The sequence below is a fragment of the Triticum urartu genome, chromosome 2, assembly GCF_003073215.2.
Source record: "Triticum urartu cultivar G1812 chromosome 2, Tu2.1, whole genome shotgun sequence".
Taxonomy (NCBI): domain Eukaryota; kingdom Viridiplantae; phylum Streptophyta; class Magnoliopsida; order Poales; family Poaceae; genus Triticum; species Triticum urartu.
The window spans coordinates 281005370-281017171 of record NC_053023.1 but is presented as its reverse complement, the minus strand read 5'-3'; the positions used below and the strand labels follow the sequence as shown (position 1 = coordinate 281017171).

Here is an 11802-nt window from a genome sequence, read left to right as displayed (position 1 = left end):
CCACTTATTTCTTTCGAGAGAAACTCTTTCTCTAGAAAGGATCCATTCTTGGCAACAAAGATCTTGCCTTCGGATCTGAGATAGAAGGTATACCCAATAGTTTCTTTAGGGTATCCTATGAAGACGCATTTTTCCGACTTGGGTTCGAGCTTTTCAGGTTGAAGTTTCTTGACATAATCGCATCCCCAAACTTTTAGAAATGACATCTTAGGTTTCTTCCCAAACCATAATTCATACGGTGTCGTCTCAATGGATTTCGACGGAGCCCTATTTAAAGTGAATGCGGCAGTCTCTAAAGCATAGTCCCAAAATTATAGCGGTAAATTGGTAAGAGACATCATAGATCGCACCATATCTAATAGAGTGTGATTACGATGTTCGGACACACCATTACGCTGAGGTGTTCCAGGAGGCGTGAGTTGTGAAACTATTCCACATTTTCTTAAGTGTGTGCCAAATTCGTGACTCAAGTATTCTCCCCCACGATCTGATCGCAAGAACTTGATTTTCCTGTCATGTTGATTCTCAACCTCACTCTGAAATTCCTTGAACTTTTCAAAGGTCTCAGACTTGTGTTTCATTAAGTAGACATACCCATATCTACTCAAGTCATCAGTGAGGGTGAGAACATAACGATAACCACCGCGAGCCTCAACACTCATTGGACCGCACACATCAGTATGTATGATTTCCAATAAGTTGGTTGCTCGCTCCATTGTTCCTGAGAACGGAGTCTTGGTCATCTTACCCATGAGGCATGGTTCGCATGTGTCAAATGATTCGTAATCAAGAGACTCTAAAAGTCCATCTGCATGGAGCTTCTTCATGCGTTTGACACCTATGTGACCAAGGCGGCAGTGCCACAAGTATGTGGGACTATCATTATCAACCTTACATATTTTGGTATTCACACTATGAATATGTGTAGCATTACGCTCGAGATTCATTAAGAATAAACCATTCACCATCGGAGCATGACCATAAAACATATCTCTCATATAAATAGAACAACCATTATTCTCGGATTTAAATGAGTAGCCATCTCGTACTAAACGAGATCCTGATACAATGTTCATGCTCAAAGCTGGCACTAAATAACAATTATTGAGATTTAAAACTAATCCCGTAGGTAAATGTAGAGGCAGCGTGCCGACGGCGATCACATCGACCTTGGAACCATTCCCGACGCGCATCGTCACCTCGTCCTTCGCCAGTCTCCGCTTACTCCGCAGCTCCTGCTTTGAGTTACAAATGTGAGCAACCACACCGGTATCAAATACCCAGGAGCTACTACGAGTACTGGTAAGGTACACATCAATTACATGTATATCACATATACATTTCGTGTTGCCGGCCTTCTTGTCCGCTAAGTATTTGGGTCAGTTCCGCTTCCAGTGACCACTTCCCTTGCAATAAAAGCACTCAGTCTCGGGCTTGGGTCCATTCTTTGGTTTCTTCCTGGCAGCTTGCTTACCGAGCGCGGCAACTCCCTTGCCATCCTTCTTGAAGTTCTTTTTACCCTTGCCTTTCTTGAACTTAGTGATTTTATTCACCATCAACACTTGATGTTCCTTTTTGACTTCTACCTCTGCTGATTTCAGCATTGAATATACCTCAGGAATGGTCTTTTCCATCCCCTGCATATTGAAGTTCATCACAAAGCTCTTGTAGCTCGATGGAAGCGACTGAAGGATTCTGTCAATGACCGCGTCATCCGGGAGATTAACTCCCAGCTGAGTCAAGCGGTTGTGTAACCCAGACATTGTGAGTATGTGCTCACTGACAGAACTATTTTCCTCCATCTTACAGCTGAAGAACTTGTCAGAGACTTCATATCTCTCGACCCGGGCATGAGCTTGGAAAACCATTTTCAGCTCTTCGAACATCTCATATGCTCCGTGTCGCTCAAAACGCTTTTGGAGCCCCGGTTCTAAACTGTAAAGCATGCCGCACTGAACAAGGGAGTAATCATCAGCACGTGTCTGCCAAGCGTTCATAACGTCTTGGTTCTGTGGGACGGGTGCGTCACCTAGCGGTGCTTCTAGGACATAATCTTTCTTTGCAGCTATGAGGATGATCCTCAGGTTCTAGACCCAGTCCGTATAATTGCTGCCATCGTCTTTCAGCTTGGTTTTCTCTAGGAACGCGTTGAAGTTGAGTACAACGTTGGCCATTTGATCTACAAGACATATTGTAAAGATTTTTAGACTAAGTTCATGATAATTAAGTTCAAATTATTCAATGAACTCCCACTCAGATAGACATCCCTCCAGTCATCTAAGTATAACATGATCCGAGTTAGCTAGGCCGTGTCCGATCATCACGTGAGACGGACTAGTCAACATCGGTGAACATCTTCATGTTGATCGTATCTTCTATACGACTCATGCTCGACCTTTCGGTCTTCTGTGTTCCGAGGCCATGTATGTACATGCTAGACTCGTCAAGTCAACCTAAGTGTTTGCATGTGTAAATCTGTCTTACACCCGTTGTATGTGAATGTTGGAATCTATCACACCCGATCATCACGTGGTGCTTCGAAACAACGAACTGTCGCAACGGCGCACAGTTAGGGGGAACACTCTCTTGAAATTATTATGAGGGATCATCTTATTTACTATCATCGTTCTAAGTAAACAAGATGCAAAAACATGATAAACATCACATGCAATCAAATAATAGTGACATGATATGGCCAGTATCATATAGCTCCTTTGATCTCCATCTTGGGGCTCCATGATCATCTTGTCACTGGCATGACACCATGATCTCCATCATCATGATCTCCATCATCGTGTCTCCATGAAGTTGCTCGCCAACTATTACTTCTACTACTATGGCTAACACGTTTAGCAATAAAGTAAATTAATTTACATGGCGTTTCTCAATGACACGCAGGTCATACAAAAATAAAGACAACTCCTATGGCTCCTGCCGGTTGTCATACTCATCGACATGCAAGTCGTGATTCCTATTACAAGAACATGATCTCATACATCACATATATATCATTCATCATTCATCACAACTTTGGCCATATCACATCACAAAGCACTTGCTGCAAAAACAAGTTAGACGTCCTCTAATTGTTGTTGCAAGTTTTACGTGACTGCAATAGGGTTCTAGCAAGAACGTTTTCTTACCTACGTAAAAGCCACAACGTGATTTGTCAACTTCTATTTACCCTTCATAAGGACCCTTTTCGTCGAATCCGCTCCAACTAAAGTGGGAGAGACAGACACCCGCTAGCCACCTTATGCAACTAGTGCATGTCAGTCGGTGGAACCTGTCTCACGTAAGCGTACGTGTAAGGTCGGTCCGGCCCGCTTCATCCCACAATACCGCTGAAGCAAAATAAGACTAGTAGCGGCAAGAAAGTTGACAAGATCTACGCCCACAACAAATTATGTTCTACTCGTGCAAAGAGAACTACGCATAGACCTAGCTCTGATACCACTGTTGCGGAACGTTGCAGAAAATAAAAAATTTCTACGGTTTTACCAAGATCTATCTATGAGTTCATCTAGCAACGAGTGATCTGAGTGCATCTACATACCCTTGTAGATCGCGAGCGGAAGCGTTCAAGAGAACGGGGATGATGGAGTCGTACTCGCCGTGATCCAAATCACCGATGACCAAGTGCCGAACGGACGGCACCTCCGCATTCAACACATGTATGGAGCGGATGACGTCTCCTCCTTCTTGATCCAGCAAGGGGGAAGGAGAGGTTGATGAAGATCCAGCAGCACGACGGCGTGGTGGTGGATGCAGCAATGGGGCAGCAGGGCTTCGCCAAGCTTCTGCGAGAGGGAGAGGTGTAGTAGGGGAGAGGGAGGCGCCAAGACTTGAGGTGCCACTGCCCTCCCTCCCCCCTTTATATAGGCCCCCTAGGGGTGCGCCGGCCCTAGGAGATGGGATCTCCTAGGGGGGGCGGCGGCCAAGGGGGAGGAGTGCCCCCCAAGGCAAGTGGAGGCGCTCCCTCCCCTAGGGTTCCCAACCCTAGGCGCATGGGGGCCCCAAGGGGGGCGCACCAGCCCACTATGGGCTGGTTCCCTCCCCACTTCAGCCCATGGGGCCCTCTGGGATGGGTGGCCTCACCCGGTGGACCCCCGGGACCCTTCCGGTGGTCCCGGTACAATACCGGTGACCCCTGAAACTCTCCCGATGGCCGAAACTGCACTTCCTATATATAATTCTTCACCTCTGGACCATTCCGGAACTCCTCGTGACGTCCGGGATCTCATCCGGGACTCCGAACAACTTTTGGGTTACTGCATACTCATATCTCTACAACCCTAGCGTCACCGAACCTTAAGTGTGTAGACCCTACGGGTTCGGGAGACATGTAGACATGACCGAGACGGCTCTCCGGTCAATAACCAACAGCGGGATCTGGATACCCATGTTGGCTCCCACATGCTCCTCGATGATCTCATCGGATGAACCACGATGTCGAGGATTCAAGCAACCCCGTATATAATTCCCTTTGTCAATCGGTACGTTACTTGCACAAGACTCGATCGTCGGTATCCCAATACCTTGTTCAGTCTCGTTACCGGCAAGTCACTTTACTCGTACCGTAATGCATGATCCCGTGACCAGACACTTGGTCACTTTGAGCTCATTATGATGATGCATTACCGAGTGGGCCCAGAGATACCTCTCCGTCATACGGAGTGACAAATCCCAGTCTTGATCCGTGTCAACCCAACAGACACTTTTGGAGATACCCGTAGTATACCTTTATAGTCACCCAGTTACGTTGTGACGTTTGGTACACCCAAAGCACTCCTACGGTATCCGGGAGTTACACGATCTCATGGTCTAAGGAAAAGATACTTGACATTGAAAAAACTCTAGCAAACGAACTTACAATCTTGTGCCATGTTTAGGATTGGGTCTTGTCCATCACATCATTCTCCTAATGATGTGATCTTGTTGTCAATGACATCCAATGTCCATAGTTAGAAAATCATGACTATTTGTTGATCAACGAGCTAGTCAACTAGAGGCTTACTAGGGACATGTTGGTGTCTATGTATTCACACATGTATTACGATTTCCGGATAACACAATTATAGCATAAATAAAAGACAATTATCATGAACAAGGAAATATAATAATAATCCTTTTATTATTGCCTCTAGGGCATATTTCCAACATAAGGGCTCCTAGGCTAGAAGTTGGGCTTTGTTAACCTGGGAGGAGTTGAGTTGCTTATTTTGAAAATCCTGAGATCCCACCTTCTCATAATTCATTCTAGCGCCACTAATGCTGGCATTAACATGCCATTCAAGTCGAGCAAAAACTGAAGGCCGAGATTGCTACGCCTGCGAAACAATGTTGTTCTGTCGGGAGTTTGAATTTTTGTCATGAACACCAAAAAATCTTGGAGATTTGACAGCATCCGCAGAAGATTTGGAAGGGTTTTTCAAACGAGATACCATCGTCCATTCCTTGTCTTGCTCATTGCAATAGAGCTCAAACTCTTTACGGAAATTCGGACCCCCATTGCCCCAAAGGAAGAAATGAAGATTAAATTTTTTATTGGAAATGTTACCTAGATCGAAAAGCGAACATCCTGGAAGCAACAGAGAATTTGAAACACCAATCCCAAAGAAAAGAGACCTTGAATCTCGCTGCATTACCTCCCAGACATGATTGTAGAATGAGACCCACTGTATCCGGATTAAGTCTGATTTTTGATCTTGAAAATTGTGCTACCAGGAAGAATTCTCTTGAGTGAAGTGAGTGCCTTCAAGATGTTTGACTGTCGATCCCAGATTCTTCCTGATCTTGTCTTCAAATTCTAACCTAGCTTGGATTGTCTTCAAATTCTTACCCAGCTTAGAACGGAAGGTCAGAAAGGGCCATGTTTGTGGACGAGACCGATCGAAGTGATCAGAGTCAGAAAATTTGGGTGTCTGACGCCACCGGAGTGGCGTACGTCAGGGAGAAGGTGGCTGACGCAGCCGGAGTGGCGTACGTCAGGCGGCTGGTGGCCGCCGCTGGCTGGGCCGACGGCGGGGGCTGGGGCTAGGAGGGGAGGGCTAGGAGCGGATCCTCTGTACTCATTTTGATGGGGTATTATAGAAAATCTGACAGCCAGATAAGTTCTCACGAAATCAGCTTGACAAAGCATACTCTTTTGTCTATATTTATTAAGGACCGGAATAACGAAGCTAAGATGCTACTACATGACTAATTATACCCACCACCAAAACAATTGTAGAAAGAATCAATCTGGCACTAAAAGTTCAATTGCAAATGTACGACAATCTGCCTTCAGGTAACTCTTCTTTCTGAGCCTTTTTCTCATGGTAACTTTTTTTTTATGTCTGCTCCAGGCCAAGCTGTCATCCTCTCATGACAAACTTGGGTTGGCCGTGTGGCTTAACTCATCAGAAAGGCCTTGTTCTGCGGCCGGCAGCTCGGCCGCACAGGAGGGCGTTCTTGGGGATCGGGAACTCGTCGCGCCACGACGTGGACGGCGTCCAGACGCGGAGGTAGAACTGCTGTCCCAGGTACTGCCTGGCCCAGGTCTCCGATCTCACGTTCCACATGCCCACGTTGTCAAGGGGCATGTAGATTGCAGTCCATGCATTGGGGTAAACCTGACGGAAACGCACACAGGTAAAATGAGTTCAGTCATCATCGCCAACTCCGAGAACAAATACAAATGGAACACAACTCAACCTTCCTGACTGTCGAGCGTTTTCAGAAGAGCCATACCTGAACAGTGTACCGTGAAACGCCATCCCTCAAGTTGTAGATCTGCCTGCTTGCCGGCGACCATTTTCCTCCATTCATTCTGCGTCCAAAAATTTAGACCCGCTCCGATACAGATCACCCAAAGTAAATAAAGCCACAAAGACAGGAAAACCAATGCATACCCGACAACCCAGAAGGCGTAGCCATCGATGTGCCACGACTGCACCTCGTTCTCAGAGTTCTCAAACACAATCTCGACGTAGCCTCTGTAGTCGACCCCCATGACCGATGTCCGAAGGTAGGCACCGCCGTATGTCGGGCTGTCGGAGATGGTGCCCACCGAGAACACGCCGGCGATCTTGTAGTAGTCGGCGATCTTGAGGGGCGTGTCTGCGTTGACGTGGGACACGCTGTTCACCGCGTACCTCTGCTTGCCGTTGATGGTGGCCGCCGAGTTGGCCAGCCTGATGGTCCTGGTGGTGGGCACCTGGCCGTAGTGGTACGAGCCCTGCGGGTTGGGCCTCGGCCCGCTCGCCGTCAGGTTCCATCTGGTTGCGAGTATAGGCAGAATGAGGTCACATTGTCCTTCATGGTTACAGTCCTAGTCCGAATTTGTATTTGTAGTAGGAAAAGAAACTGATGAGCGATAGTACTACGTACCTGATAGAGCGGGCCTGGTTGAGCGACCAGTCGATCTGGGTGGTGGGGCCTCCGGGCAGAGGGCCGGGAGCCTTGCCGGCGGAGTTGGCGTAGTGCAGGACGGCGGTGGTGGATATGATCTTGGTGGTGAAGCGCGTGGAGACGACGATGGAGTAGTCGAAGCCAGGCTGGTCCGCGGTGAGGAGCACCGAGTAGGACTGGCCAAGGTGCACATCCAGGGAGGAGTAGGCGGTCTGCATGGTGTGCGAGCCCTCCACCTCCACCAGCTTGATGGTGTGCCCCTGGAACCTGATGTTGAGGGACGTGGCCAGCCCGACGTTGGTGATCCGGAAACGGTACGTCATGCCTGCATGCAACAAGTTTCAGACTTGACTTCTTCTGTCACAAGACCAGCACGTCATTCAGAAACTGAATTATCCGGGGTGTTTACCGGGCTGGACGGTGAAGGTGTAGCCGTTCCAGCCGCGACCGTTGATGAGCAGGCCATCGGGGAAGCCAAGTGCCTTGCCACTGTCGAGCATGTACCTCAAATCCTGCACAAGAAGAACGAACGCCAACAAATTGGTTACTACTCTAAATTTTGTAGAATATATACTAATCTTTTTTTTTGCGAGAAAGAATATATACTAATCTAATGCTCTGGCCGCGTGGCAAGAGGTAACTGCTTACGGTATGGTTGGTCTTGTACCAGTCGCCGATGAGGACGGTGTAGTCGGCGGCTGGTGGCGGGAAGGGGACCGGGATCCTGGGGCGGCTGAGGACGCGGATGCCGCCGAAGCCGCCGGCGGCCTTGTGGAAGGCGAGGGAGGGGAAGTAGAAGTAGGTGCCGATCTGGTCCTTGGCCTGCAGGATGTAGGTGAAGTTGGCGCCCGGCGGGATCGGGCACGTCGTCCCGGCCACGCCGTCCTCGAACGAGTTCCGCCGCTGCTGTATCCCGCTCCTGCATTGCGTTGCAACCATCCTCGCCTCATCAGTTCTGGATGAGACTTGCATCATTCGTTTTTCTTTCTCATGTTTGCTCACAAATACACACAGTCTGGAAGTTAGTCGATTTCCAGTGAAGCGCAAATCGGATTGCTCTCGTGTTTTTGACCGATGGAGCATCTTTGCCACGCTGAAACTGGCGCCTCAACGAGTCAAAAAAGTACTACCTGTACGTGTAAGTAGTACTACTAATAGCACTGAAATACTCCACCGGTGTTGCGTTGAAACTTTGGAGCCCCTTACGACATGGGCACGAGTGTTGGTCGGACTACTCAACAGCGGTATCTTTACTATTAACTTTACTACTTTACTGATCTAAACGGTCTTATATTTGTTTACAGTGAAAGTATCTAGCTCGGGGGCGCCCTCGACGCTTGCATGTTGTCTGGTCCGTGAACTTGTCACCCGCCACGAATTGATACGTATGCTCACCCTTGCACTATCTTTTACTGTATTTTTATTTTAGGTGATGACATTTTGCAGCGAAGCTAAGCTGTCTACTGACGGAGCGCCCATCTGTGTGTTACTAATGGCTTGCGTGACCACTATCGAAACACTTGCGATTCTCTGTGCGGGCCGGGAGCGGGACCGACCAGGTATTCCGCCCCGCGCTATAACGTAGCGTCGCGGCCATGCAAACTTGTCGGTGCACCTAACTCTGTTTCTAAACATATACGGTAGTACTTATAACACAGTGCTGCAGGCCCTACCGTCACTATCATGGTTCCTTGATTGCAATTTTTTTTGTTGATGGCTTACCCAGCTGACCACTTGGTCACTATCATGGTTCCTGAGCAGTAGAATCTAGCGACACATCCATAGCGTCGCTCTCATCCCCGAAATAACTGACATTTTCATTACAAAGAAAGAAAGAAAGAAAACAATGTGGGATGCTGGTACTGCCATCTTCCCCTAGCTAGAGAAGGGTGTCAGCTTTGAGGAAGAAAAAAAATGATTTATTTGAGGTGGGCTTAAACAGGAGGGAGGGCCCGTGAAGCGTCATAACTTTTGAGCACAAGAGGACACGGGCGCGCCGAATCTGCAGTCCGCCCGCTACAGCTCCACCGGTACGGCGGTGGCCTCGCTCGGCTCGGCTCGGCTGGCACCCACCCACGCGCTCGCGGAAGTGCACATGGTCACCGACGGCCGACGCGCGCGTGAGGTAGAGGGAAGCTCGTGGTAAAAAGCATGGCAGCCACCCCCGCCCGTGACCGTGATCACGCTTAGATCACGAGACGAGATGCGGTGTACCTGCCCCTGCATTATTCCATCCCGACCCAGCCCAGCCCAGCAACGCCCTAGCTTGGATCACGAGGTGGGTACGAAACAACACAAAACAAAACAAAACAATGTGGTGCTTTGCTTTGCCCTGCCTAGATCAATCAGACTTGCTAAAACTCTGCTGCACTGCATCGATCGCATTCAACCCTTGTCTGATGCGCCTCCCTGTGCATGTGCCATTGCTGCTGCTCCTACTAGTAGATCGCAAAGATTTGGAGTATGTTCTCCTAGGGGCCTGGTGGTTTGGAGTATTTTCATGCATATCCTTCGCTTTTCCTGCTCCAAAATAGCGCCTTGGTCCTTATTATGCCGCTAGCTACCCGTATTCTGGCCGCACAAAATAAGCATGACATGACATGCCCCGTCGATTAAGGAACACTTGTCCTACACAGCTATACTACTACTACTCCCGAGTGAACCAGACACGGCGCTTTCATTGCCCACTAAAATGAAATGAGACGCACCCCCTACTTTGAAGATTAGTAACTGCGCTGTCTCACCGACAGACTAAAAGCGGTACTTCGTACGTACTTGAGGATTTGCCGTGAATATGACACTCTAGTTTCCAATTCCATGCAGTGGCCAGGCTGCATATAGAATTAATTAAATACTCTATCCACATCGCCTAATCATATAGCCGATATACTCAGTTTGGTAGGACATGTGGATTAGTCGGTGTAATAGTGTTAAACTAAGGGCATGTACAATGGTTGATAAGATAGTTTTATCATAAGTCTTGCATGTAACTTAGAGATGACAAAAAATCATGTCTACAATGGCTCATTTCTTAGCCTTATCTTCAATAGCTAGCTATTCCTCAAAACATGATGAGACAAATTGTGTTAAGAGATTATCTCTTGTCTTCTCTTAAATAAGAAAAGACAAGCATTTTCTTATAATTTGTTTATTCTTCATCTCATCATTTATCCTATGTGACAGTTCTAGAATAAAATCATTGTACATGCCCTAGGCACGTCTTAAAGTTGCATGCGGTAGGTACACTGGGGCAAGCTCGACCACACTAGCATAGGCACTACAACTGGGCAAGGATATCCAGTTCAACTTCAACAGCCACAGCATTTATTTACTTGGATATCTAAAACGGATGATGGATATCTAAAACTTGTAGCAAGATCATTAAAACATTGCCATACTCTTTTGCGGGGCATACGCAGTAAGATATTACGTATTCAATTGATGGCCGGGCACGAATTAACTTCCAACAAGTGGTACTGCGTGTAATAAGAGGAGCAGACGAAATCTAAATGGAGGGATTCGTGAGTTATGAGGTGTACCAGGAGAGGAGGAATGGCTCGTTGAGCTTGTTGAAGACATTGACGACGAGGTTGTCGTTGGTGACGGCCTCTATCTGCGGCCCGGGGAACTGCCCATTGATCAGGATCCCCTGCCAACAGATTTATTCATTCATTCAGCATACGGTTGGGGTGATGCTAAAACTCAATGTGGTGCCACAGTAGAGAGAAGAAAAACAGAGAGAGAATAATGGAATGCACCGAGACCTGCTGCTTGACGCCGAGCGGGTAGATGTCGCCGTAGCTGACGTTCCACGTGAAGAACCGGTACGGGTCCTCGCCGGCGACGAGGACGGAGAGGAGCGGGAGGCCGAGGAGGAAGGAGAGGACAGCCACGGCGCTGCCACCCCTCGCCATCTTGCTCACCGCGCCGCCTACCTAGACGCTTTCTTGCAGCAAATGGAAGTATGGGAAAGGAGATGTGAGGGACTTGTGAGTGGGATGGGTGCTCTTGTTCTTATGTTGGTGGAGTCGTCAGCATGAGGGCACTGCTCGAATCGAGTGGTGAGTGATTTTCGTCGAGGAGGCGGAAAGGAGAAGCGAGGGGAGTGCGTCCCAGGAGCGGAGGTAGTGTTGTGTGGTAGAGTGGTGATGCTGTGGATTCTTGGCTGTGTGTCCTTCCGTGGGATGTCGGGGCACCCTCCTTTTCTAGACGGTCGTTGAGGGAGGAATGAAATTGGTAAACCCACATTAAAGATAGATCATGTACTTGTATGTCAACGTGCTAGATTTGGCGGTGTCAGGCATCATTTACATTTTTTGTATTTCTATGTTGCAATAGGGTATAAATATTCTTATTATGTAAATTGTGATTTATTTGTTCATAATGTAATATTCTTATTATGTAAATTGT

General features: G+C 48.0%; 1 protein-coding gene across 1 annotated transcript; it reads right to left on the bottom strand.

Annotated features, from left to right (window-relative positions):
* Positions 1 to 6225: 6225 nt before the first annotated feature.
* LOC125537041 (L-ascorbate oxidase homolog) lies at positions 6226 to 11546 on the bottom strand. The gene is made up of 8 exons (XM_048700337.1): positions 11157 to 11546; positions 10932 to 11041; positions 8041 to 8311; positions 7802 to 7904; positions 7372 to 7717; positions 6894 to 7259; positions 6733 to 6811; positions 6226 to 6614 (listed from the first exon to the last, which is right to left on the bottom strand). Exons 1-8 carry the CDS (start codon positions 11304 to 11306, stop codon positions 6402 to 6404), a joined length of 1638 nt encoding a protein of 545 aa, XP_048556294.1. The 5' UTR covers positions 11307 to 11546; the 3' UTR covers positions 6226 to 6401.
* Between the last annotated feature and the right edge of the window lie 256 nt (positions 11547 to 11802).

Coding starts and splice junctions, on each gene's coding strand:
- LOC125537041 (XM_048700337.1), bottom strand. CDS start 11,306: ATGGCGAGGGGTGGCAGCGCCGTGGCTGTCCTCTCCTTCCTCCTCGGC. Junction 8,312..10,931: donor GAGCCATTCCTCCTCTCCTG/GTACACCTCATA, acceptor AACGCAATGCAG/GAGCGGGATACAGCAGCGGC. Junction 6,812..6,893: donor TACGCCTTCTGGGTTGTCGG/GTATGCATTGGT, acceptor TTTTGGACGCAG/AATGAATGGAGGAAAATGGT.